Here is a 27,595-nt window from a genome sequence, read left to right on the forward strand (position 1 = left end):
AGCTGGAGCTTAAATGAATTTAAATTTGATTTTCTTCCAGGAACCTTCTTTCAGCAAAGGAAAAGTAAATATCTCCCAACCAGGAGGTAAAGATGAGGATGGACATCTGCTACAGATGAAGGCACACACACAAAAAATAAAGCATTGACATTCTCTAGTGCTTGTGATGGCTGGCAGAGGGGAAAGGCAGCAGCAACCACCTAGAGCTCTGAAAGTGCTTTCTCAGCCACCTGAGAAATCTTGTCCAGAGTCAGAAGTAATACCAGCAAACCTGGTATAAAAGGCAAAAATAACTTCTAGAGAAGTCTCCAGAAGTTCTATTTTGACTGAACAAATCCATAAGAAGCTATACAATGTTTGCTGTCCTTTTTAGCAAATTACATCTTCCCCCAATATACTACATAGAAAATACTTGGTATTAAGAAATAATATTAAAATGTGATTCATGAGTAAGCCCATTTTCTCTGTGGTTTACTGCCATCCAAGCAGAAGGATATAATTTTCAATTTAATGTTGAAAGCAAGCTTTCTATTTTTTGTAATTCTATTAAAATCCACAAAGTACTTTTAGCCCTAATGCAGCAAAATATTTCATAAGAAGGAAGCCACACTCAATACAGATGAACAAACTCTGCATTTACAGCAGCTGAGTACAATTACCAGAGATCATTTTCCAGGAAGTCTCAGTACTACTCCACTTGGAGTAAGCCCCAGGAGCACTGCACAGGCAGACCTGTGAAAGCAGAAATCTTTTTCCTGCTACATATGGGTCACCCACAGCACAGCACACACAAACCTGTTCCCTTGCCACTATCAGTGCTGACATGGGAGCTCTGATTACCATCATAACACATTAACAAGGACTTGAGAGTTAAAAACTGTGTCAATGCCTTGCTGGGGACATCCCACATGCAGCATCTTGGAGGCCAGAGCCTCATTACTGAGTGCAGCAGGAGCTCTGCATTCAGCTCAGATGGGGGCTTGCTGCTCCTTATGGATGCTCTGCAATGCCTGCTGCAGAGCTGAGGTGTTCAGCAGCCCTCAGTCACCAGAACCTTGACTAAAACACACCTTGCTACTACTCAGTTACCTTGGGAAAAAGTCATTTTGCATGTGTCAGATCACAGGTAAAAAAATAAAAGGAAAATACTTAAGAATAAACATCCAGAAAGCAAATACAGTTGCAAATTCTTATTGTTAAGAAAGGAAGAAATGGGAGGAAAAAGTAGAGGTTAATTTATGCCCCAAAAGTTGCTGTCTTTTTCCCCCCATCCTTCTGTCCCTCTCTTCAGCATGCAGCAGTGAACAGTATACCTCAGAGAGCATCCATGACAAACAGCTTGCCTTTATGGAATCTCTGTAAAGTACATACCATTGGAGAGGAAGAAACAGCTGATTTTACTGCGGTTTGGATCAGCAGGCCACGTTTCTGGCTCCTGTTTTACTCCCAAGGCCAATGTGCCTATGTAGGGGTGCTGAGTAGGACCCTCAACATCCAAATAAACACCCTACACTGGTTTGTATTCTAACCTGATACTGTGCTGCTCCAGTTCTGTCAACTCCTTGTTTAACAACAGCATTGATTTAGCTTTGTTTAGGGACGTAAAAAACCACCATGAGCACAGGAGCTGGCAAAAGTGGCTGTGGCAATAAGAAATTTAAATCCTGGGTAATATTTTACCACCTCAGACTAAAACCCTCTAAAATGCCATCTCTTTCCACCAATTACCCCTCTGCAGTCTTCTAGGTGTAAAGACAGACTTAATCTTCTATGCCAAAGCTTATCCTATTTACTTTTTCCCCACAAGACAGCCTAGCCAAATTTTATTAGCACATCCTTAATTCAAATTCATGTTCTTCAGGATTTTTCCATTAAGGTGATCAGTTTCTTTCTTGAAAGTGCAAACAACACTTTGTTGGAGCTGGTGTCCCTCTCCTGTACTTCCAAACACTGAACAAAAGCTTTTTGCCTTCATAAGGAGCAAGATGTGACCTCATTCACTTGCAAGCCTATATATTCAATATATACTCATATTTCAAGTGTGATGGTGACTGTGAGGTGCAATGTAGGACAATCAGGACACTGATGCACCCACACCTAATACAGGTCATCTAAGTGGGTTACATGGACATAGCTCATTACTCACTCCTGACTAAAATTAGATGTGAAGGGATACAAAAGGTTTAGAATGACTAATCCCCAGCCTCCTCTTTGCATACTGGAAGAACTACGTTGTTCCCTTGGATAACTCGTATTTCCCCTTCATTTCACTTTCTGAATTGTTTTTGTTAACTGAAGCAATATCTATTCCAGTTCTAGCATCAGAGGATCCTTAGAGCTATACTCTAGGAAACAAAGCATCCAAACTTTCAGTTCAGGTTTGCTTTCCTGTAAGAAGGAATTCACAAAATTACTAGGCTTGAAATTTAAAATATATGTTCTGTGAACACTCAGCCTCCCATGAAAATAAAAATCCAGTACACTAAATGCAGGCAAGAGGAGTGCTAATGAATTTTACTAAAGCTTTTTGAACTAATGAAAGCAGGGAAATACCTTTGAACAATTCAAGCTAGTCCATTAAAATAAATGACAACCTATTGACCATCACCTCACGGAATAATGCCATCAATCTTCCATGACCCACAGTGCCATGTGCCCAAACCTACAGGCACTATTTGCTAGAAGGCAAATAACAAATAACTCACTTACCAATTTTCATATCAAATGTCCAGGCAGGTACAGCATCTCCTGATTTTACAGTAGTTGTGGGAAGAGGAAGTGTAACCTGAATGGGACCCTTTACATTCAGTTCTTTCCCAGCCAAAAGAACATTTACACATATGGCAGCAAGAGGAGTTAATTCCATGCTTTTGAAACCTGAAGGCAAGAAATATCTCATAATTCTCCTTTCATTGTTTATTTTTAAATAAATAAAGGATTAAGCTACTAAAGGCAAGCCCTCATCCACATCAAGCTACACAGTCAGTTGTTACCAAATAAAAATCAACATTACTTTTCTTCTGAACTTTTAACAACTTGTGATTAAAACAAAACAGAGTTATTTCTATACCAATGCTATAAGAGAAACACATTTGCAACATCTGGGTTCTATGCTGACCATAGAACTAACCATGAGGCAAAACTTGGTTTGGGGTGAGGGGGGAAGGACTTTTCCCCTCAAATAATCAGATGACAAAACCCCTAACTGATGTGAAATACAGATCATACAAGAATTTTGGTATAAACACAATATACATAACATTGAATGAAACTGAAAGCATGTGGAACCTCTCCTGTAAGGATTAGTTTCCTAATTTGGCAGCCAGAATTAACTGAATAGTTAATCATGAGGAATGTCAAAGCACTCAGAGGAAATGTTGCATTTACAAAACAGCCTGAAAGTTTCTTTCCTTTGTTTTCCTCTCACCATTTTGCAGATGCTCCAGAATGCCCAGTGTGACAGGATGGTGAGAGAAGCTGAAACAGAATTACTAAGTAGCAGAATAATGTTAAATCTATGCAGGCTGTTAGAAGCTGGTTGTGAGAGAACTTCTGGCACATCAGATATCAATTAGCTTCCACCTGCCCTAAAAGGAAGCCTATTCCTTTAGGGGTATATGAATAATTTAAAACACATGCCAGACAGATTGAAGGGAACACTCAAAGAGGATAAACACTGCTTATTCTCCTATGCTTCTTTCCTTCTGCCTTCCATTTAAAGAGGTGAAATACAGACAAGAAAGATTTTTAAATATCTTTGTCAAAATATCAGTATATATGCTGCCTTTAATGGAATGAAAATTAAAGAATAGCGTATGATGACTTTAAATAAGCCATGTAGTGCCCTATTCCTGCACCATGATGAATTTAAAAGCCCCATGGCTTCAGATCCACTGGGAGTAGAAAGAAAAGAACAAAATAAAGATGGAGCTGCACACAGTACAACCTACCAGAGATTACTGTACTTATGCAGATTAAAAAACTATATGATAGAATGACAAATACTCACAAAATCCAGTGATATAAGAGCAGAGTCATGAAACCACTTAATGCTTCTCCAGTGAAACAGATGCAGAGAAAACATTATTACAGCTGTGTTCTGTACACACAGGGACCCTTTGGTCCCAAACTTGCCCAGCCTGACTGACTGTGAGCCAAGCAGGGGCTTCCACACAATCTTTGTGCTGGGTGTAACCCCTAGAACCAATCACTCCAGTGAAAATGCAGGAACTCCACAGCTGAAGTTAATTGCTGCTGTTTGACTGGTTTATTTAGCTTCAGCTACTGTACAGCCTGGCTATAATTGCATTTTTAAAGTGTTTGCTAAGCCAGTTCAAACAGTCTCATGAAATCCTGAGCATAAGTACATATACATACATATAAATGTAAAAAGCAGATTCTGAAGTTGTATTTCAGTGAAGGAAGATATGTTGTCATACTGCACAGACCAAAATAGGTAACACTGATTAGTCACCTGATGTGTTTATAGCTCATTCCTGTGGAACAAAGCTTTCTGATCTAATATAATGAACTTAAATTACGCATATGTTTTTCTGAAACACTGTGCACTCATATGCATTGTAATGTCATAATCTTTCTTTATAAGAAATCCCAAGCATCATATTCACATACCTGATTTATTTAGAATAATTCCTGTTGTATAGAGAAAGCTGTCTACTTTCAGAAATTGCTCTGGAACTGTCAGATAGGCTGTAACATTTGCAAAATGATTTGCTGGAAGCTTCATTAAAGATTTTGGAAACTGAACACTCGGTTGAGATTTGGCATCTGTAAAAGAGTAATATTTTTTCTTAGCCACACTAAAACAGACAAACCATGTTTTTATTACCCTTCAGAAATCCACTCAGCATAACAACGAGTTTCCACCCATTTTCTCCGTGATTATTGCATTTCCAGTCTAGCACTTGTCACAGCCTCTCATACAACTACATAATTAACAGAAAATCTGGCTTTAAGTAGATAGGTATTATATAAAATGATGCTTAATTTTTTTTCCATGTGGGTGCAGATGGCTATCACAAAGTGTTTAGTTACAGTCTGCATGCACAGAACTTACCAGACAGTTTTCCAGTAATTAAGACAGTATCTTCAAACAGCCATATATTAGCTTGACTTTGTGGGAATAATGAGAGCGTCACGGATGAGTATACTGTGGAAAATGATAATATCTGTTATTACACTGTGCAACCAAAAAAAATCCTCCCAGGTCTCCAAATCTTAAGATCTAGTGAACAGAGCAGTTAATATACCATAGAGCATATTAAGACTAAATAAATTACTCCTGTTATCCAGAGGAGCTATTTTAGTGTTTAGGCAGAAAGACCTCTGAAAGTTTGCTACTGTTTTATACCTTCCATGGATAAACAAGTGACTAGAAAGTCACAAGAAAGTGACTTAAAAGTTTCTTTTTTAAAAAAAATCATGTGCATTTTTAAGATCATACAAGATAATTTTTAAGATCATGCAAGTTAAACAGGAAAACCTATGAGGAAACACTGCTGAAGCAGAGCTGTAACAGGTTATATCTGCTTAGAGGACAAAAAGCATTGGCATTCCAAGAATTACTCAGGTCAACAGGATTTTTGTCAGGACCCATTAACAGCTCTTTGTTAACTCTAGGCAAAAAAAAATCTAAGAATTCACTGTGTGTCACAACATAACCCACTTAGATTTTAAAAGGGCTATTTTCTGCTTTAGAGTAATCAGAATTTTGACAAGTTTAACAGACCGTTTACCCTTAGCTCTGCATTGACAGGCACCATCTCCCTTGACTGACTTCTCTGAGTTGTGTTCAGCTGACAGCAACTACCCAGACAGCTTAGGAGAGAAATTTAATTACTGCCAGATACAGTTTAATAATAGGACTGTAAGACGCTTACGCACTTGGCATTCTTGCAGTCTTCCAAGGCAAAGGTGTCAGCAGGTAGCCATCCTTGTATGAGACAATAGTTAAACTTAATCCTAATTTGTAGGGGACTTTTACCAACACTGCTCCATTGTTCCCAGTAAGAGTGGAATTTGTCTGGGTGTAGTTAACAAATACCTCTACCACGGCTTGTGGCAGGTACTGGTGGCTGATGATGTCATTTACTTGAACTTTCAGGGTGAAAACAGATCCTGTTGACAAAAAGAAAAAGAGGAGGTTATGATGATGCATCACAACTAAGGACCATAGTTTTGTAAAGAAGTCCTGAAGCCCAGGTCTTTGTTATTCATGTAGTGCACAGTGGATCCCTACCTCTGGCCAAAGGCAGAGGTGACCATGCAATTATATACCCCAGAAAAGGGGGAAACAAAAATCCTTAAGACAGGGCACAAAGGTGTCAAAAAGTGTTTATTAAACTCAGCAAATATAATAGCTAACCAGTTAAAAAAAAAAAAAAAAAAAAAAATTTGAAACCAAATTACAAATCTTCCCCTTTTTGTTTAAGCTTGAAGAATGCATCTGTGACAAGGTGAGATTGACTGTGCTCTGCAGTATCACACTGATAACACAGATGGTCTTCTTATCCAACCCTTGGCTTGGGACACACATTTCAAGATGCACCTTGAGTTTCTAAAGGCAGAGAACCTGATGTTTACAGACTGTGGGACAACACACTTATATTTACATGTGTAACAATATTATAAATGCATCCAGACACTATTTTAAGCTACCATCTCCCACCAGACTTGCACTGGGCTACTTTTCACCTTCCGACACTGCAACTTCTAAACAATATTTCTCTAGTCTAATTAGAGCATCTGATAGCTTGTACCATACCCAGTGTCTCACAGAAATCATAATTACAGTGACTGTAATTATGGTGAAAATAATCAATTCACTTGAACAACATCTCAAGGTGCTCTGAATCACAATTTCTCTCACACCCTGATGGCAAATAAACTATTAGGGAGCCTTTTCTCACTATGTGAAAAGGAACAGAATTACACATTATTTCCAGAATACAGTTCATTTGTTGTTAGAAATTAAAATATCTATGGATCACTTTTAAAAATATTTCAAATAACAAATTTTCCACTATTTTGGTTACAGATTTACTACTATTCAATATCACTGCACTTTGTATCCCAATACTTTCAAATCCATTCATCATGAGTATGTATTTCTATTTAGGTCAAATGTCAAATTAAGTTATTTGAAATGTATCTACCCAAAATCATGCTTCAATTTCACCATGTTATCCCCACTATAATTGGGATTGACATTGCACCAAGAGATTACTGCCACTGACCTTGATTTAAATAAATAGGTCTTGAGGAGCCCAGTGCAATCCATCAAAAAAATCCAGTATGTGGTGGAGATGTCCTCCAAGTTGGGCCTCTCTGAAGTAAGTATTTATTTAGATCTATTGTATGCATGGAGCACATTGTATATTCATGCACAAAAGTGACCTGCACATGACAAAAACTGACCTCATTTATGTTTACCACATACACAGCAAAAACTTACCAGCTGTGCCAGATTGATTCTCTGCAATGTTATTAAAAAAAAAAAACTACACCTCCTTGAGCAGATTGATACATATTTTCAGAAAAATAAATTTTAAAATCAACAAAAAAACCCAATGGCACACAAATGTATTTGACAGAATTAATCAAAAAATGCACAATAATCCTGGAACAATGCAATCTGACTTTTTTTTTTTCTTTTCCTTATATAAGATATTTCAAGAATAAAATTGCTTTAAATTACTGTGCTAGAGGGGTTTTAAATCATGTGATAATGGGGAAAAAAAATTATGTCATGTCAGCAAATTACAGGCTCCAAACAGCTCCTCCAGGCATTGATCCAGTTACACAGATACCAGCATCATTCCAGTGGCTGCCAAAACTTGAAAAACAGGTCATTTGCCTCTGGCCAATGACTAGTTAAAAGGCTAGAGAGGATAGGAAACAGGCTGTGGACAATATTATTATCCAGTAATCATTTGGAAGTCAGGAGTCTACCATGAAATGGTATTTAAAAGAAAGAAATATAGTGGTACAAAATTCAAGCTCATGCAAGTAAGAAGGAACACCAGAAATGCATGTTATAAACTGGTATTTTAACAGCTGGAGTCAAGTTAGGAGAAAAAGAGCCTAGTTTTAACAGCTGAAATCATCACAAAAAATTAAAACTTAAAATATACTCAGAAAGACACATTCTTTCAATCATTTCATACTTTTATTGAGTATTTTCCATTTCCTGCTGACAAAAAGCCTAACAAGAAAACACAGGAGTGAGGACAAATGCCACAGCCCTCCTGCAGCTGTTGGCAAATTCAGAGGTTGTTCTGTGCAAAACTCTTTCTTCCTCTCATCTCCTTCAGTTACAGCCAGATTAAACCCCACTTTCTTAGAACCTTGGGGTTCAAATAAAAACCAAAAAACCACAAAGATTCTGTAAAGCTGTGCTGTTTTCACTCTCAGATGGTGAGCTGAAGAATATCATGGGCAGGTTTTAGCCATGCTGAATTTTGATTACTTCCTTCTCCCATGGGTATAGAAATTGCCACAGCATTTCCCCAAAGTGATGCTCTGCCTGGAGGGGTGTTGAGGAGATGCCAGGCTGGAAATGGGCTCTGAAATCCCAGGGGTTGCTGAGACAAAGCTCTCCAGCTCTGGAAGAGTCCCCAGCTATGTGACTGTCACATCCAGAGAGGAGTGCTCCCTTCATGGCCCTGAACATCCAGACCAACCCCTGCTGTCGGTGCCTTTGGCCTTATTTTTTGTGCTAACACAAGAATCTCCCTGACAAGAGGGAGTTGTGTCCTGCCTGCGCTTGGATTTGCTAAAATCTACTCTGCCAACAAGTCACTTTAAACTCCCACGGCACTGGTTTTGGAGAGACTTTTTAGAATGATTATTCTTTGCACTCCTCAAGAATTACAGCACAGGAGACATGAGGACACCTCATTATGCCTCCACCCAAATGCTTGTGAAATGATAACAAATTAAAAATCCATGTGAAGAAAAGCCAGAATCCAACAGTAACAATTTCCCATGTTCACCACAGTTTTGCAGAGCAGTTGTTGCAGGCCAGTAAAAAGCAGGACATGCCCAGGGCCCAGAGCTCAGACTTTGTATGCAGCTCTGGTCCTACATTTCCAACCTTGACATCCCCTGACCAGCTCCCTCCTCACATCCATTTAATGTGCAAATTTATCACTAATTTAATGGTATTCAGTTATTAACAATGTCACAGTAACATCCAAGACACCTAATTTGCAAAGGAAATACTGTCTTTCTTTTTCTTTTTATAAATACCTTAATTTACAAACCTTTAAGGACAATTTTAAGCCTCAACTATGATGGAAACTGCAGTAGGATACTTAAATCACAATAAAATACACCGAAAAAAACAATTCAGATAAAAAATAATGAACACTTCGTTAGTTTTTTAACAAAACCAAAGCTGAAAACTTAAACAATGGATGAACCTTGTGCTTTTTTTTGCTCACTGACACGTGCCAAACACAAGTGGGTCAGCTGTATCTCAGTATTAAACAGATTTGACAGAACTCCTACAATTAGAAGAAAGAACTCAGTCCTCGCTAATTTGATTTGTGCTGCCTCAGAGGATGGGATTCCTCTCTTGGCAGGTCCACAGGAAACGCCGGCTTCTACAGCATTAAAATGCTTCTGATAAACCTTCATACAAATGCAGCAGTTATTCAGAAAAAGCAAAAAAAGGGCCTTCTACCACATTTAGCTACTTCAGTCCAGGTCAATAAAACTGATTTTATTGGATTTACACCTCATTTCTTTGAGAAGAAATATCTAATGCCGGGAATTTGGCTTCATATCACTGTCCTAACTCAGAAATTGTATCACAGAATTAAGCCAAAGGACTGCTTGGAATTGCAACCTGGGTACAAATGTAACAGTGCAAAAAGCCTCAGTTATGGTCCATGTAATTTGCTCTTAATTCTGCAGACAAGCATGTCATCTGCTTCCCATTTATGTGAGATTTAATTAACATGGTCAAGGCCAGAGCCCTCACAGGCACCAGTATGTTCCAAACTACACATATCATTAACTGAGATATGGTGGTGAAAACACACACACAGGGCACTGCCCAGGAAGAATTCCTACACATTCTGCCAGCCCTAAACCCTTTTCCCTATTAATCACCAGGTTCCTGTAGCCAAAGTGGTTCTGCACCTGGAAGGAGGCAGTTACTCTTCTCAAACACACAGCTACACAGTTAAGCAAAAATCTTATGGGATAAACAGTAAATACAATCAAATTAAGGAATAATTCCTTCCTTCAGAAGGGACTCCTCTCACCCTTGCCCAGAAGTGTTTAAACCCCTGGCAGAAAAGGCACACACTGATCTGAGTTCCCTGCTAACCAGGCAGAGAAAACCCAGGCTGTGCCATTTCCTTGGTCTTAGCTGACTGAACAACCCCTCTTCCCATTTTTTACATTCATAGAACACCATATTTCTTGGCTTAGCACAATTAGGGATATGAAAGGTGCACTGATCTGCAAAGGAAAAATGTGTAATAAGAATAAGGGGTTTACTACACATCCAATATTGCAATGGTATTGCCACGGGGGGTGGAAATCAATGAAACACACAATCTGGACAGCCAGCACACATCTGGCTTCAGTAAAAAAAGGTCATACCAAAGCCATCCTCCTGCCCACAAACACCAATTGCTACTTCTTAAAATTTCCTTAAAACCACAGTAACAGCAGTGAGAAACCAGAAAAGCACAATGGAAAAAGCAGAAGCCTCCTTCAGTTAATTGAAAATGCAGGTGCTCGAGGGGCAGCTGTGGCAGCACCTGAGGGCTGGGGGGATTCAGTGCAGGGCAAGCCCCCTCCCCACAGGCACCATCCATCTGTGGGTACCTTTGTTCTGGAGGCAGGTACAAAGCACTGACACAGGAGTGAGCTTGCTGCCTTGCACAGTGCATTAAAATGACAGAATAGGTGACCCCTAAACTCCCAGAACTGTTTTATTGGGAGAGTTATTGTCAGGCTCTGGGGTGAGCTCTCTGGCTGGTTTTCAATTATGCTTCTCATAGCTATCAAATAACCTGCAAATCTAATTAATGACCACTACAGCCAAATGTAGGCTTCATTTGTTAGCTATCAGTGTTCTTTTATCCTGTCATACTCCATGCAGTAATTTATAGACCCTAGTACAAATGGGAATATACATGTATAAAGATCTTTCTAAACTCTGCACAAATCATTCTATCTATTCCAAACTGGTATCAGAATATCTCATTTAGAAACTAATTACGTGATTCTTTATGAGAATGTTTTATGTGCTACTCCTCTGATTTAAAACAGAAGCAGAAAATGAATAGCAGGACATTATTTTTCCTCCCTAAAATGGAACAGGAACACTGCTAAAAAAAAAAAAATACACTGCAAGTGTTTTGGTCTGTGCAATTTTCACTTTGTCTTCATTAATTAGTTGTAAGTACAATCTATATCTTTCATTTTCAACAACATATGACTGAACTGAGAAGCAAAGAAGCTCATATTGTTCACAAAAGGTCTGAGATAATTCAGCAAATACCTAACCAGCTGTAAAAATCATGAAAATAGAACCTTAGATAAGAACAACACATGCTTAGGACAACAAATACAATCATTCCACCTGACTGCAAAAAGAAAATACTTGGAAGTTGAGAGCTACTGACAGTCTCACTCTTGCACTTAGCAGGAGGTGAAGTTTGCACAACCCTCTCCAGAATCACTCTGGGAGTTAAAACTTTCCAGCCATGAACTCAACACTAACCCCAAAGTGATGGGTGAAGAACATAAGGACAGACATAGACTGCAGCAATTGCTAAAAATTGCCTTGTTTAGGTTGATCTTTAAGCAAAGTGGCAGCATTATGGCTCTAATTTTAAAGCAAGATGAGGCTGCACCTTGAAATGCCCTTTGGAGAAAAGATATTGATGTTTTACTGCTTTTAGACAATACAGATACCATAAAAGATATTTTTAAACAAACTGAAGCACAGAGATGATCAGCATTGGCTGCATTTGCATATGAACAGCCAAACCATATTATCTATACAGAACAGTCCTGTAGCTCTGCACTCCCTTAAAATATTTTAATGCAAAATCAAACTTTAGTATGTATATTTAAGAGAAGCTTTGTGAAACATCTTTGCACTGACACAGAACACATTACCAATTTCCAAGGACAAAGCAGCAAAACAGGGTCTGGGAAAGTAGGACACCACAGTATTCCCACTGCCCTATTTCTGGTCAACCAATTTCCACAGAAGGCATCTACAAAATCTCAATTACAAGGGAGCAAAAGGTAGATCCTAGAGGGAACAGGCAGTACCTTTTACAGAGAGAAAGGCTGTTACAGTAATTTTTATTGTAAAAGGCACTTTAACTCAATCTAGTCAGATCTAGCTGTTTCCACCAAGCTCCTGCTTCACAGTCAAGAAAAAGTGTAACAGATTAGAAATTTTATAAAATTTAGCACTCTGTTGCCTAAGCTTTGTCACACATCAGGCTATTCAAGTGAGATTTTGCTGAAAAAAACCACAATTATATTCTAACTCTGAGTTTTTCAAGCAAATTCTTTTATATTTGATTCAAATAATGCTTTATTTCAGATACAGAGAAACACTTCCTTATTTCACTTTATTTCTCTGATAAGAATATCACAGCATAGCTGTGATAGACACATGTAGCCCACAGTGCCAGAACTGTCAGGCATCTGTACATGGGTTAATGGAAATATTTACTAGGAGCTCATTCATGTCAATACATTAATCATTTCAGCACACACGACAGTATTCAGGTGGCCCTTCTTCCCACCTTTTTGGGAAAATTAAAAATAGAGCATAAGAACACCTTTCACATGCTATTCTGACTCTGCACTGCCACATCAAGGAGGGGCTGCCTCTCTTGAAACAAGTGGATGGATGCTTTTGCTCTTCAGAGCTGAACAAAACAATGCAGGAAGAGATGTAAACCCCAGAGTCTGCTGTCATCTCAAACAAAAATACACCTGCTTTCTGCTCATTCACTGTGCTCTGGAAACTCCCTTTCCCACTTCTATTTCCCCTTGCCTTTATCGTGTCCTCTTTCCTTTGCAGAGCTCTGCTCAGTCTCCTTCCTCCACAATTCCATCCATCCTGGAGTCATCTCTGTGATGAGGAGATGTAATATTTTAGCCAGTGAGATCACTGATTATGAAAAAAATATCTTCTAAAGATGAGGTTTTCTGAAAGCCTCACACTAAAAAGAGAGGTGAATTTATTATGTGAAATTAAATGCATTGAATCAAACCCATCAGGATGAGCACTTTAAAGGGACACTTCTAATCTAGCAGAGTGAAAAACTGGCAGGGATTTGCCTCTGGGAAATTAGCATGAACCAGAGAAAACTTCAAGGTTCTAAGTAAATTAGTAGGCGGCAGATTAGTTATTTATCTAGTTCAAAACAGACCCCAAATGCAGCTTCATATGATAATAAAACTGTATCAGACAGTATGAAGAAGCTGACTGCCTGCTAGCACAGTGGAGCAAGTGTAATATATTTTTACAGACAAAAACAAAGCCTTTTTCCCTTCTTAAAAGGATTTTGATAGGAAAAAAGTAAACAAACAAAAAAAAACCTCCAACACACCAGCAAAATAGAATGTTTATGTGAGTCATACCTTGTCCATTTTCCCAGCCAAAATATTCACATTTTATATAGAATTAACAGTGCATTTTCCTGATGTTTCCACAAAAAAAAAAAGTTTTTAGCTGCATTTATTTACTGACAACAATTGTGTTTCACTTCAGCAGATTTTTTTTTTCACTTTAACAGAATTATTTTCCTTTTATATTCATGGGTTTCTATTTTGGATGGAGTTGTGTGCATACGTAAATACAAATCTTAAGCAAACAACACAAGGAAAAGGAGATTTGGGTTTTTTTGAAGAGGGAGGTAAAGAAAACCACAAAACATTCTTACTAGAAATCTTGTCCTTGAATACTTGTTGAAAAATATTAATTTATGCCTCATTAGTACGTATGCACTGAAAGGATTTCCAAAGTAGCCTATAGGCATTAGGTCAGTGCAAACCAATAAACTGTTCTCCCTACAACTTTTGCTGTAAGTTCCTCCAAATTCAAAAGCAACTGAAAGGCAAGAGGGAATTTAATCAGGACTAAATATGGCCAATATTCAACTCTGGCAAACTTGAGCATAACTGGGCAAATATCACATCAAAATGATATTTGCCCAGTTGTGCCCATATTATTGCCCATAATTATGCCTGTACTTCCCAACAGACATTAAATTCCCATCCAACTCATTCCACAACACTTGTACAGGTACTGATTGCAGCACTACCTTGAGTTCACATAAAACAAAAAAGACAAAAACCCCACCACAATAAAAAATGGAAACTTTTAATGCTTGCAATTATTTTAATGGATTTGGATTACTTTATAATCTGAATGGCCTCAGTATTCAAAATCTGTATGATTGCATAGGCATATATAGCTTTTACAATTTGAAGATCTGCTGTATATATAAGAGGACTGATCATATGACTTATTTGAATAAAGAAACAAAAATAACCATTTTGTACAACCAGATGTGTTCTGCCATTAGAAGTGGTTAAGGTCTCAGACCAGATGCATAAACGAACTACATAAGCACAATAATCATTCCACAAACATTGACAGGAACCAAATTTTGATGAAATTAAGATCCTGCAAAATCAATAAAATAAACCAGATGATCATAGGCAGTATCCCTAATGATTGCTGCTGCATAATCAATGAACACCTTCCTGGAAGGATCCTGCTTGTAAGAAGTGCAGCAGAATGCCAGCAGGCTAATCCATAAAGCTGCTAACCACTCACTCTCCTATCCAGTGGGAACACACCCCCAAGCACTTTGAAGTGCTCCTGGTAAGATATAGAAAATAGAAAGAAAATTCCCCTTGATATATTTTTATGGGCTACCTAAGCAAGAGCCATGAAATTCACACAGGAAAGCAGCCATGAAGGTTAGATGGGATTTTTTTTTTCCTCTGTATTCCTTTAACACTTGATATTTATGTAATTTTAAAAATTCACTGGAATAATTTTAAGTGCACAGCATGTACTGCTGCAAGGTACTCATTTGGTGAGGTTGTGCAAGATGTTTTTTCACCATTTGTGCCTTCTTCACAAATTAAACTCAGGCTGTGTCATCACCTGAGACAGAACATGGGAATTCACAGGACACAATAAACCTATGAGAATTAAAATTACCATAGCAACTCTGCATTTTGATTTGCTGCTATTTTGTTGAATCAGCCAGCCTGGTTCTCAGAGCTGTGGTTACTATGGAGGACTGAGGCAGAAATTCACCTTCCTGGGGCAAGGGAGACAGGCAGCAGACAAGATGAAATGCTGCAGTCTGCAGAGCTTCACTTATTTAGGAGTCATTCATTTTAAATATCATCTTCTGTAATTTTATATAAGTGAGATAAATTATTAATATTACAATAATAAAATCTTGAATAAATTTTACCTTTCAAATTAAGATAAAGTTGCAAGTGAAAGACATTAAAATGAGCAAGTAAATACTAGAAAGAGCTCCCAAAACCTATAAGATAAAACAGCCTTGCCCAGGCATTTCAGAGGCCATTATAAGGTTATTTTTTTCATTTCAGCTTACTCACTGGCTAATATTAAACATGCAATGCTGATCTTTCATTTTTTTAAAATCGCTGCCAGTATAATTTTACCCTGCAACAGAGCTGAGGGAATGAAAATATTAAAAATTCAGTTTGTTACAGAATATTGGGGGAAAACATACAAAGGGAAATATCTTCATAATACTCTATTTTAAATATGGGGTTTCTATATAAACCTCACAATATATTATACATCTTCAAGAAAAATGGGCAAGTGCCTATTAGAGGATAAGCCAACAATGTGGATTTCCCACTGATGAACCTTACAATTAAACCTTCAGTATTTACACAACAAAAATAAATCCGTCTGCAGCAGCATCTTGACAAAATGTGACCATTTCTTGTAGAGAATTTAGGATGATTTGTCAAATCTACCCTCTAATAGTCAATATATTTGGACAGAAAGAATATTCCAGCACCCTTGCAACATGAATCATCTTTTTTTTTTTAAATCCTAAAGGCTCAGGTATAGTATTTGTCTTGTGGAATTCCTAGTGGTGGCTTGTGAGTGGAATTAGCAGGAAAAAACCAGCACAATTTTAAACCTACCCTCAATTTGACAGAAGGAGGAAAAAAAATCACATGAAAATAAAGTAGCACCTGTTCAAACATGACATTTAATGCTGTGAAACCCTAAGACAGATATGCATCCAGACTCTGTGGAATAATCCCACAAAACAGAAATTCAAACATCAGTGCACGCTACTCACTAATTGTAAAGGACAACTTCTGTTGCATTCAGAGATTTTTTTTAATGATAACCTGGTCACTACCCTTGTCTGAGAATACTTTTGTTCCCCTAAAGCTGTAAAATCTCATACTACTCCTTCAAGAAAAGATATTTGTAATGCTGCTGCAATGTCTGTCTTTGACCTGCAGGAAAAGATCCTTTAATCCCTTGAGAGAAGGCCAAAGTATAAAGGCATATGTGGAAAAAATAGAATTTAAAATTTGCAGGGCAATATTCCCTAAGGGTAGCCCTGTACATGTGGAATGGGAATTTTTTATTACAAGAGTTAGGAAATCCATATCGCAGCAACAAAGCAAGAGCACCCAACAAGCTACAGTCTCTTTCATACAGAAATTTTCATTAAAGTTGAGCTTCATAAAGTGAATGATCAAAAGTCACAAAACAACAAAGAACACAGCACGGGGTATTAGAAAAATAATTGCAGGTTGCTACTCATTTTAAATAAGTATTATTCCTCAGAGATTAAAAAGGTTTAAAAAAAAGAGAAACTCCTGTCCCATCAGATCACAGGCTAAAGCAAAACAATGGAATCAGGAAAGAGCACAACTTCTCTGGGCCAAGATTGCAAGGCAAGATGTATTCAGTTGCCATCTGTTAGAGGTGTGGCAGTTCTCTCTTTTAACTGGACAGTTTTCCTTATCTGTTCCACAAACCAATCCTCCCCCAGGGAGACATCTGCTGTTAATGGGCTACTGAATGCCACTGCCTGACTGATAAAAGTTGTAGCAGCCCATTGGGAGATGCTCCGCCCAGAGGGAGGAGCCAAGCATTCCTACCTGGCTATAATCTTGAGTTTCTGGAACAGTAGCAGCGCTTTTTCTGCACTGAATTTCCCAGAGGAACGGCTGCCTCTTCCACTGCAGGAAGACTACACCCCTTTTCTACAGGATCACTGCTTCAGTTCCAGGAGGACTGCAGCCATAATTCCCAATTGGAATGCTGCCAGCACCCTGACCAACAGGGTGCCAGGCTGTATTCTGACTCTGTCAGTGTTGTTTTGTTGTTTTGGTTCACTGCATTGTTTATTTTATCTTTTTATTTTCTTCCCTAATAAAGAACTGTTATTTCTGCTCCCATATTTTTGTCTGAAAGCCCCACTTAATTTCAGATTTATAACAATTCAGAGGGAAGGGGTCTACATTTCTCCATTTCAGGGGAGGCTCCTGCTTTCCTGTTCTTTCCAAACCCAGATAGATGCCATGCAGGTAGGTGTCAGTGCTGGATGCACTAATGACTCAGCCACTGCTGCTCGGAGTCATTACTGCCTGCCTGCAGCTCATCACCAGATCAAGTGCTCCAGGAGCCAGCTGAAGGCCCCAGCTGTGTTGTCTCCAGCACAAACACAAGTCCTCCCTTCCCAGCAGGTGCCCCAAATCCTGTAGGGAATAATGGGAAAACGACTTAGCACCATGGAAACCTCTCTAGGATGATGGGAATGGTTTTGTTGACACCGAGGCTAAGAATGGGGCAGTAAACAATTTATTTCCCCCCCCACACACACACTCAGGATTCATTCTGCACCTCTAAGATTGTGCCAGCTGGACTGGGGGGAAACAAATTAACTAAAGTGTTTCTGGGACAATCTGTCCCATGGAATACTGAAGAATCCAGCAGACAGACTGGTAGAGGGACAGGTTTTCTCTACTGGCAGTGCTTAAGAAGAAACACCCAACAAAAACACAAGAGGGGGAGAAGGAAGCTGACAACTAATTAAGAGGCAAACAGCCATGACAGATTCTTTTGCCCAGTGCTGCACCCAAACTATGCAGGGTCTCACAAATGCTTCACTGGGTCTCAGACTGAATTTAATTAGAGGATTTTCTCAACCTCAGTGGTCTGTAATCCAAAGAAACTCTCTACTCCAGCCCAGTGAGAGTAAGTTTTCTCCTTTGCTTCCAGAAACAATGAAATAATTTCCTGTGATATTTATCAAAAGACCTAATTCATGTTATTAACAGTTTTTATTGTTCTAAACACACAATTTATCAAAATCCTGCATTTACCCAATATAAAACTACTAATTTCTCCTGTTCAGTCACTTAATAAAATGCTTCAAAACAGAGGAAAAATATTTTCCACAATTACATGATAAAACTTTAAAAATCCTGTTAGAGTCTATAATAGGTGGAGAGGGCAAGCATGTCCTTCTCCATCCCAGCAAAATGGACAATATTTTCAAATATCTTGACACCATTGACCTTCTCTCCAGTATAGCTCAGATTAGCGCATAGAAATTATCAACCAGATTTGCTACCTCACAGAAAATAACTTCCATGAGAATGTTCCCATCAGTTTCATTTGGGAGCCTTGCTCATGCAGAGTCATTTATAATAAGTAGATTTGGTGTTTTGCCAAGATTCATAACCATGCTACACACCAGCATCTATTGCAGCAGACTGAGCCAACTGCATGCACCATATTTATGGAACAGCCCCAAATCTGCAGCAGAGGAATAACTCCATTTTGTCTGTTTGCATGCATTAGGGGAAGGCACATGAGGGACATGAGCCTTGTTTAACTTTGCACAGGAAAGGTTTTGGGGGCCCTAAACAACAGCCTTCCCTCACCCAGGGATAAAGGGCCAAGAACTGTCGAGATGCATGGCAGGGCAAGTCACCAACTGCAGACAAGGATCTGACTGGAAAGGGATTTGCTTTTCTCTCTAAGGATAAACAACCATGAGAATAGGCTGTCCAGAGAGGTTCCCCAGTCCTAAATCCTTCCATGGACTGACAGTAAAGCTCACAGGTGTGAGTTCAGTGCCAACCCTGCTTTAAGAATGCCCCTGATGGTCCCTCCAGCCTAAACACCCACCCAGATCCTCAGTTATTCTCAAATCACGGAAAATAAAACCAACAGGTATCATCTTCATCTAATTCAGCTGCTAATTTTAATACATTTAACAAATCTGTCTGAAAATTTTACCTGGAGTACACCATCCTATGATAATTTGGGTCTCACCGTCTGATGCAAATGCCATGCTTGATCTTGGAAATAGGGTGAAAATATATACTTTATCTTGCAGGCATTACTTGTGATAACTCTTGCAGTAAGTGAAAACAGTAATACCAATGATTCTGAAAGTAAAATCAGTTTGAGTAATGAAAGGGTTGCTCAGACCTTGTAGGTTGTAATAACCTACAACACAAACCATGAGAGTTGCATGCACACACCGGTGGGAAAGTTCAAGCATTAAATACAGGCAAAAGATTAATGAAAAAGAAAGAAAAATAAAAGTATGTGAAATACAAGAAAAAGTTTCAGAAGATGCAGATGAACTATTAAGGACCACATAAAAACAAACAAAACCACCCAAACAAACAAACTAAACCCACCTGAATTCAGCTCTTTCCTCCAAAATAAGCTGCACCATAATGAGTCAGCTCTCCAACTGATCTGCCTACAGCCACACTGTGTTTAGTAAAAGCTCCCAAGCCAACACTCAGAGGCACAGGCTGGGGCCCTCATCAGTCCCACAACACTCCACAGACCTCAGGGCACTTTTGGGGTACAGTGGTCACATCAATAATGGCTTTCAACCACAGCCTGCTGGGGACATGTTGAAGCAGCTCTGAGATTCTCTCTATTCTTCTATTTCATGACCTCCTAATGCACATTGGCTCAATTCATGCCTCCCACTCATAATCACTGCATAATGTTCAACACACACAAAAAAACCCCAACATTCCCCACCACAGCTGTCATGCAGCTTAACTTGTACAGCTGCCAGTGGTTCAGGTAAGATCCACACTAAAATCACCACATTTTTCAAAATGGGACAAGGAAAAATCACAAGGTAGAGGAATAAAACTGGTTTTTGCTCTCTAACCCTCCACAAGCCACAATTTATTTCATGTAATCTCAACAAGAGGCCACCTGTTGCCTCTTCCCTTGGTAGAAATGCAGTTTTTTATGTACCTGGCACTGTCAACAGTAAATGCACAATGCTGGAGAAAGGGTCATGTGGAAGTCCAGGAGAAGGAACTGACCCTGCAACCCACCTCCTGCAACTGCCTCATTTCCACACTGTGACAATTCTACCCTGAAGCCTGACTTCTTTCAGGCAGCAGAGGCTCTCTTGGAGTCCACGGGAGGAAGCATAAAAAGGGAAGAGAAAGAAGGACAAGAAACTGAGGGGAAAGAATAAGAGTTCATGCCTGCCCTTGGTGAGACTTAGGAGGCTTATGCACACACAGACACACAAGAACATCACTGCCAGGCCTGTCCACCCAGCAGGGCACACAGATGGCTTCCAGCAGCTACATCAGACACGGGCACACATCTCCAGGGTGATGCCACTCAAGTGCCATGAGCTGCAGACCTGTCACTGTGGCGTTTACAAGAATGCACAAGGTGCTTACAGCCAGAGGGCACACAGGGGCATTTGGAAAGTTTGGGCAGCTGGTCCAGCTGAGACCGGAGGAGACGTTATCCACATCCTCTACAAACCATTGAGAGCAGCCTGTGAAGCTCACAGCACATGATTTTTCTTACTGGACAGAGCTGCTGGTGCCACACATGAGCCCTGCACTCTGGCTGAGAAGCTGTGTTCAGGTAGGTGGTGCTTTGGAGGGTCCTCCTCCTCACACAGGACTGGTCTAGAGCAAGAAGCTGCTCACACTCCAGTCCATGTGTGCTCTCCTGTATGGAAGACCTGAGAGTCATCCCTTCCTGACCTAAATCCCCCCAAATGCCAGGGAAGCAATCTGCCCAAAGGTGACCCTCTGTAACCTGGTGTAGGTGTGAAAGGGAGAGGTGGTGGGGCTGTACCAGCACGTGCTCCATGCTGCAGGCTCAGAGTTTGGAAGGACTGCCCTTTCCCAGGAACCCAGCTCTGCTGCAGGGATCTGGAATGCCTCTTCCAACTGAGCACAGCTTGAGTGAAACCTGCCCTACTAAACACAGGGCTTAGGGAGTTCTGCAAGATGAATTCATTCTCTTCAACTTTTCCAACCCCCAGCAAATACACTTCCCTGCTGCTGGCTGTAAAGCTGTGCACACTCACATCCTCCCCTCAAACCTGTGCTAGCAGGAAAAGTGTTCTCAAACCTCATGTTTTCTGCTATAGCCAGTGCCAGAGAAGCCAGGCAGGAAATTCAACAGCTGCCTTGTAGCCTGCTGAATACAACTTCTTGCAGCCATGTGTGGAAGGTGACAGTTTAGGAGCATGCAGGAGCTGGCAAGCCAGGATTAGGCAGGGGGAACTAGACCTGGTGGTTTCAACACCCCTGGCAAGCCAGGATTAAGCAGGAGGAACTAGACCTACTGAACACAGAAGAGTTATTTGAGAGTAAACTGACTCTGATGGTTCAGGGAAATAGCTGATCACAGAACCTGGGTGCCCCTACAGCACCCCAGATGAAAAATCTACAAATTAAGAATGAAACACAGTATCAGGAGTAATGAAAAGGACACACTTGCTCTGTCACATTGTGCCTCAAGTCCCCATTCATTACAGATGGATACAGTGATGTAAAAATATGCAACTTCCAAGACAACAGAGTAACCTGTGCTGCTTTGCTAAGTTTGACACACCAAGTATTGAGTTTATTTTGAATAAACTTCCCTCTCAGATCTTTGCCTGTGTCTTCAAAGACTTCATCTACTGAGCTAGTTCACAGAGAAAGCCTGCTACAGATCCCCAGTGACCCAGATAGCAGCTGCATTCCAAATTCACAACCTGCCTTTTTCTCAGCCTGACAGTAATTCCATGAATGTTTTTACATAGCAATTGCCCTTTGATGGTGTACTTTCTGCCAACAGACTGACAAGAAGCAAACTTTAGCAAAACAAATAAGAACTGCAAAAACTACCACCTTGCAATAGGTAGCTTCCTGCCATCATTAATCCCTTGTTTCCTGCCACTTCTGACCATGTATCCCTGGGTCTTGATTCCATGAGTGCTAAAAGGCATTGTCTCAGTTCTTTACAATTAAAGCTACTATCAAGGCAAGTTTCTTGAAATCAAGCTTCCTGAAATATAAAGCATGATGCTGTATAATGTATTACAGGCTTCAGTGAAAGCAAGCTTTCAGCTCAGGAGAGATGCCTCACTCTTCAGAACTCCTCAGTACCCATGGGGAGTACTGAGGAGTTATGCAGATTCTCTTCCTAAAAAAAAACCCAAAAAAAAAGTAGTATCTTTTTTTTTCATGTGTGATTTACCATGAGAAACCCCAAACTTCTATTTTTCTTGTATTAGCAACTGAGTGACCTATATCTGGAGCACGTGATCGATGAATATTTCTTTTTCCTTATTCATTCACATTTCAAACTGCAGATGCTTTATCCCCTCTCACTGTCCTAATGCCCTCACTGATATTTTGTTGTGTTACCGAGTCTTAGAACAGCACAGAAAGCTCAGACACTTAAGGACATCATCTCCAGCAAATCAGGACCTGTCCAAGTCTTGCATTCTTTCTCACCTAGCTGAGAAGCCATCATCGCAAATACCAGAGGCTGGGAATCCTGAGAAAAATGAACAGCAAATCAAAGGCCATTTTCTGAGTTGATTTCTATAGGTGGAGTTAGCCTGTTTGCACTAAACCACTTGGCTGGGGTGTGCATGTAGCACTTCTAACTTGAAAATAAACCTTTTCCCTGACATCAGTTATATTCCAGTATCTACAAGATAAGAGGGTTTTGTTGCTGCTCGTACAAAACAAATAATGCCAGCTCTGATCAGAAGTCTCTACTCAGACAGCCCTGGCTTCTTGAGCAGGAACTGTATCCTACATAACTGCTGAGCAATGAAAATGACTGAATTCCCTTCCTTACTGGAATGCTAAAGAATCTCCCACACAGCTTTTAATTCCTCACTCATTTTCTTGTGGTATCTGACTGCAACAAAAGCTCTAAAACAAAACTGGATTTATTGCTGCCCTACTAATCCCCAATCCAGTGACTTGGGGACAGCAAACCATAAAGATTGTTCCATCAAGTGACAAAGAATAGTCACACTACACCATGGGCTTAAGTGCATTATTATGTGTTATTGCTCAAATTCAAACCCAGACAAATGTAACAAGATATCAGAACCAAATGCTCCTCTAAATACTTAAGTATTAGTATCAGCTACACATCAATATACAAGTCATTAGGAAGAATATTCTACTCCAAGAAATATGGAACACCACAATTAAAAAAAAAAAAAGAAACAGTAAGTCGCACATGTTGCTGTTTTGGAGAAATGTTTCTCTTTTGTCTCAAATAAAAAGGAAGCATGAGAAAGTTTCCTCCAACTGGAATGATCGGGAAGAACAAGACAACATAAAAAAGAGTTTAGAAAACTCTGAGCCAGAAATTACTTGTCTACAACAGAGTTTCACATTAGGCAGCCTCTCATCATCACAGGCAGGCAGACAGTGCTGAGACATGGGGGCTCAGAACTGAATTCCACAGGCAGCGAATTTGTCTCCAGCAGGTAAAAAAGTAATCTCTGATTTTCTTCTGGGTTTGTCAACAATCACATATTTATCTCATCCGTCTAAACAAACAGGGGTCTGTGTATTAACAAATAAATACACCTAGCAATTCCAAATCCCCCCTCTCCTTTGTTCAGCACCACTGTTGGCTGCTACAGCTTTTGAATTTCACCCTACAGAACCAAGTTAATCTCCCCATTGCATGCAAAGCCATCTGCTTTAAAAAACAAACAAACAAAAAACCCTACACCAAATCCAAATAAAGTCCTTTTCCCCTGAATTCTGGAAGGAGAGGCAGATTTGGCAGTGTCTATGACAACAGGACAATGTTTTTCTTGTTCATGCTGGGATTACAAAAGGTACAGAGACCACCCACACTTGAAAAAATCACCTATTTTAAAACATGGTTCAAATCTAATTTAAAGTCTCGACATGGTAAAAAACCTCAGGCATGAAGATGCTGTATGTCACCCTGTGTAATGTGACAGTTGCCACTGACACAGCTGCTTTTTCTGCAGGAGCATGTTGTACATTCAGTGCATCTCAGACCTGCCACAGAGCTGATACAGATAACTATCACTTATTCAATTAGTGGTCTCTGCTCTATTTATAGAGCAATATCTGCATTAGAAAGAGAATAACAATGCCCCACATCGGGATAGGCCAAGTCTCATGAACATTAAAGAACCTAACTCTCAGCTCCTGTAAAGAATGCACCTCAGTACAGATAAAGAAAAGGGAACATGGAAAACAAAACCAGATTGGTGTGGATCAGAGCCAGGACCATAATTCAGTGAATTCTGTGCTCAAGCCTGCTGACCTCAATGATGAATATCTGAAGCTCCCAGCAGCTTCTCTTCAATTGCTCCTGCACACCAGAGCCCATATTTCCAAACTGCCTCATGGAAAATGCAAAAAAAAAAATCACCATGAATAAGGAAGAACCAAGGCAGGTTCTCCACTCCAGCAATCACCACCCTAACCAGAGAGGCCTGTCTCTCTCGCTCTCCAAATTTTTTATTTTCTTCTTTAATTTGGAAGAATGCCTGTTTCTGCGAGATGAGTCAGAATAACTCCATGAACTGCATCCCTCTTTTATGTGTTCTCTGCCTTATTAGAGAATTTACTCATTTCTCTTAGCAATGGCAAGTTTCCTGTCATTTTTAGGGGAAAAGAAAGAGATGGAAAAAAAGCCCTTCTCAGTCATGATGTGCCACTACCTTCTCAGCACAGAGTGAGCACCCCAGACACTCCACACACACAGCTGTGCTGACTTCAGCACCTCTCCCCGGGCAGCACAGCAATCCCACTGGCAGGACTCACTTAATCCGGGAGGGAATTGATCTGTAAAACGCTGTAATGAGCTTCGACAGAACAGGGCCATCGATAGGGGAACTCACGTCAAATGGGAACTGCAGCCCCGCTCTGTGCCCTCCCAGGCAGGTAGGATAAGCCTCCTGTGCTGGGGCAGCTCTGGGGTCACCATCCCTGCACAAAGGCAGCCTGGGGCAGGCTCCTGCCTGCTGGCAGAAGGCAGAGCTGCCTGGCAGCCCCAGTGCAGGAGCTGCAGCTGCAGGAGTGGCTGCAAGAGTGGCCTCTTGCCCTGAGGGGTGGCTCTGCTGCCAGTCTTCTGCAGCCATTTACCCTGCCTACCTGGCAGCTGTGAGCCATCCGATGATAATTTATCAGAAAGACATTACTATCCATTATGTATACATCTGGAGTCCCGTTCTCCTTCTAAATAATGTCCAAAATGTCAATAAAGCAAAACTTGCTTATATGCTTTGCTGAAATGCCACAGAAAAAAACAAATTAGCTTAGCAGCTTCTTCAGAGCAATAAAGGTTTCAGAGCAGCAGTTAGCTTATCTTTTTCAAAGTCTGCCATTGGCTTTTTCAGTTTTTATAAAAGAAAAAATTAATCAAGATCATTTAGAAATCCAGCCAACAAGAGAAATAAACATTTAACTATATTTAAGCCTAAAATAAACAAATGCTGACAGCCAACTCAAACAATAATTTTTAACATTCATAAATTGAGAGTGAACATGCAAGCTGTGGACTAGAAGACACTTTCTGGACTCTCATACCTCAGAACCTATGATGCCAAATAAGAAAATAAAATAAAGCAGCAAGAGCTGGGCACGTGGGCCTGCAACAACAGCAAACCAACAGAACAGGCATCAAAATGTTAGATACCAACAAAGACCTTGGCCAGGGCTGAAGGAGATAAGGTAACAGAGCTTCTTGAAAAGAAATCAATACCTGAAACCAAAGAGGATCATTGAATTACAAAAACTGTCCATTTTTTTTTTTTTGCCACTCAATTTTTAATGAGCAAAATGTTCACTGCCCAAGTCAGAAATGCTGCCAATGCCTTTTAAGTGGTGTTTGCTGGTGATTAATGGTATATTCTACTAAAAGTATGATAAGAAGCAAACTAATGAAAAATCATCAGTGACTGGAAATGAAAACAACAAGGATCAAGATGTTCATCAAATGCCCTTCTTCAAAATGCTACAGTTTTAATATTTGGATAATAATAAAAACCACAAACCCACAAATCTACACAAAAAAGACCTGAAGAGTAAATCAAGGCATTTTAAGAGTGCATAGAGAAAAATTTAAGACTCTGTTCATTTTCTATCAAATCTAGTTACTTGTCCTACATCTTAAAGAAGTTGCAAGCAAATACTGCAATTTAATATCTTTGCTTGTATCTCCTAATTAACAAATATACTTCGGCAGCTTTGGAAATTGGCTTCAATTCAGGAAAATATTAACCATCTGCCTAAAACTAAGCACATTTTATACCTTCCTGAAGTCAACTGGAAACAGAAGCATGCCTATATGCTAAAAACGAAACATATGTTCCAGTGATATCCTGAAATGGAGCCTTGGTGTTAAAAGGTCTTAATTCATGCTTGAAATCATCTTGAAATTCTTAGGTGAAAGGCAATATGGCAAGAAAAATACTGGGTTTATCCTCATTTGAGCAACTAAACTTCAGACTATACACATATTTTTTAAACCAGATGACAGTACAGACACCTCATCATTCGCTCTGGTTCTGCAAAGGGGTACCCCCAAATATTTGACTGCAAAACTAAGGCCTGAAGCTGAAATACGCACATTGTTTCGTGGTCTTGGATAAGCATCTGCAGAGGGGCTGCAAAAACTAACGAGCTCAGCATCCCCATCACGCATTTGACAGGCTCAAGATGCTCGCACACGTATCAGCTGGTTTATTTTTAAAGCGACACAGAAATATACACAGAAATAAATACCCGTCTATGATACATGCATATATATTTATATTCGACGGACGCTCCGCTATCTCCCCGTGGCCATTCCTGCCAGCCAGCAGGAATCCCTGGAGCCCTGCTAGCCAAGGCCCGAGGTGCGGGTCAGTGCGCTCACAGCCGCGGGCTCCAAACACGGACCGCGCTCCAGCCAAGCCGCAGCCGCTCCTTTTGGGGCCCGGCACCGCACGGGGCTCCCCGCGGGAGGACAGCATCCATCCCGCAGGGGAGGAAGGGGATGCCGGGGAGGGGTCGGTACCTGATGGGACGAAGGGGTCGGTACGGATGAAGGGGAGGGTTCGGTACCTGATGAAGGGGAGGGTTGGTACCTGATGAAGGGGAGGGTTCGGTACCTGATGCGGGGGATATTTCGGTACCTGACGCGAGGGATATTTCGGTACCGGATGCAGGGGATGTTTCGGTACATGATGCGGGGAAGGGTTCG

At 40.2% G+C, this 27,595-nt stretch overlaps 1 protein-coding gene and 1 long non-coding RNA gene across 4 annotated transcripts in view; both read right to left on the bottom strand.

Moving 5' to 3' along the window:
- FAM171B (family with sequence similarity 171 member B) overlaps positions 1-27,595 on the bottom strand; it is a 37,976-nt gene that overhangs the window by 10,020 nt on the left and 361 nt on the right. For all 3 annotated transcript variants that reach the window (XM_030277901.4, XM_030277900.4, XM_072931614.1), the window contains exons 2-5: positions 5,905-6,138; positions 5,078-5,170; positions 4,633-4,788; positions 2,710-2,877 (exon numbers count right to left, since the gene is read on the bottom strand). In XM_030277901.4, the coding sequence (XP_030133761.3) occupies positions 2,710-2,877; positions 4,633-4,788; positions 5,078-5,170; positions 5,905-6,138 (651 nt within the window). The remainder of the gene's footprint in view (positions 1-2,709; positions 2,878-4,632; positions 4,789-5,077; positions 5,171-5,904; positions 6,139-27,595) is intronic.
- On the bottom strand, positions 26,154-27,552 carry LOC140684493 (uncharacterized). Its single transcript, XR_012056819.1, has 2 exons — positions 27,504-27,552; positions 26,154-27,456 (listed from the first exon to the last, which is right to left on the bottom strand). It is a non-coding gene; the product is annotated as an uncharacterized lncRNA (long non-coding RNA).

This window comes from Taeniopygia guttata, chromosome 7 (assembly GCF_048771995.1).
Source record: "Taeniopygia guttata chromosome 7, bTaeGut7.mat, whole genome shotgun sequence".
Taxonomy (NCBI): Eukaryota; Metazoa; Chordata; class Aves; order Passeriformes; family Estrildidae; genus Taeniopygia; species Taeniopygia guttata.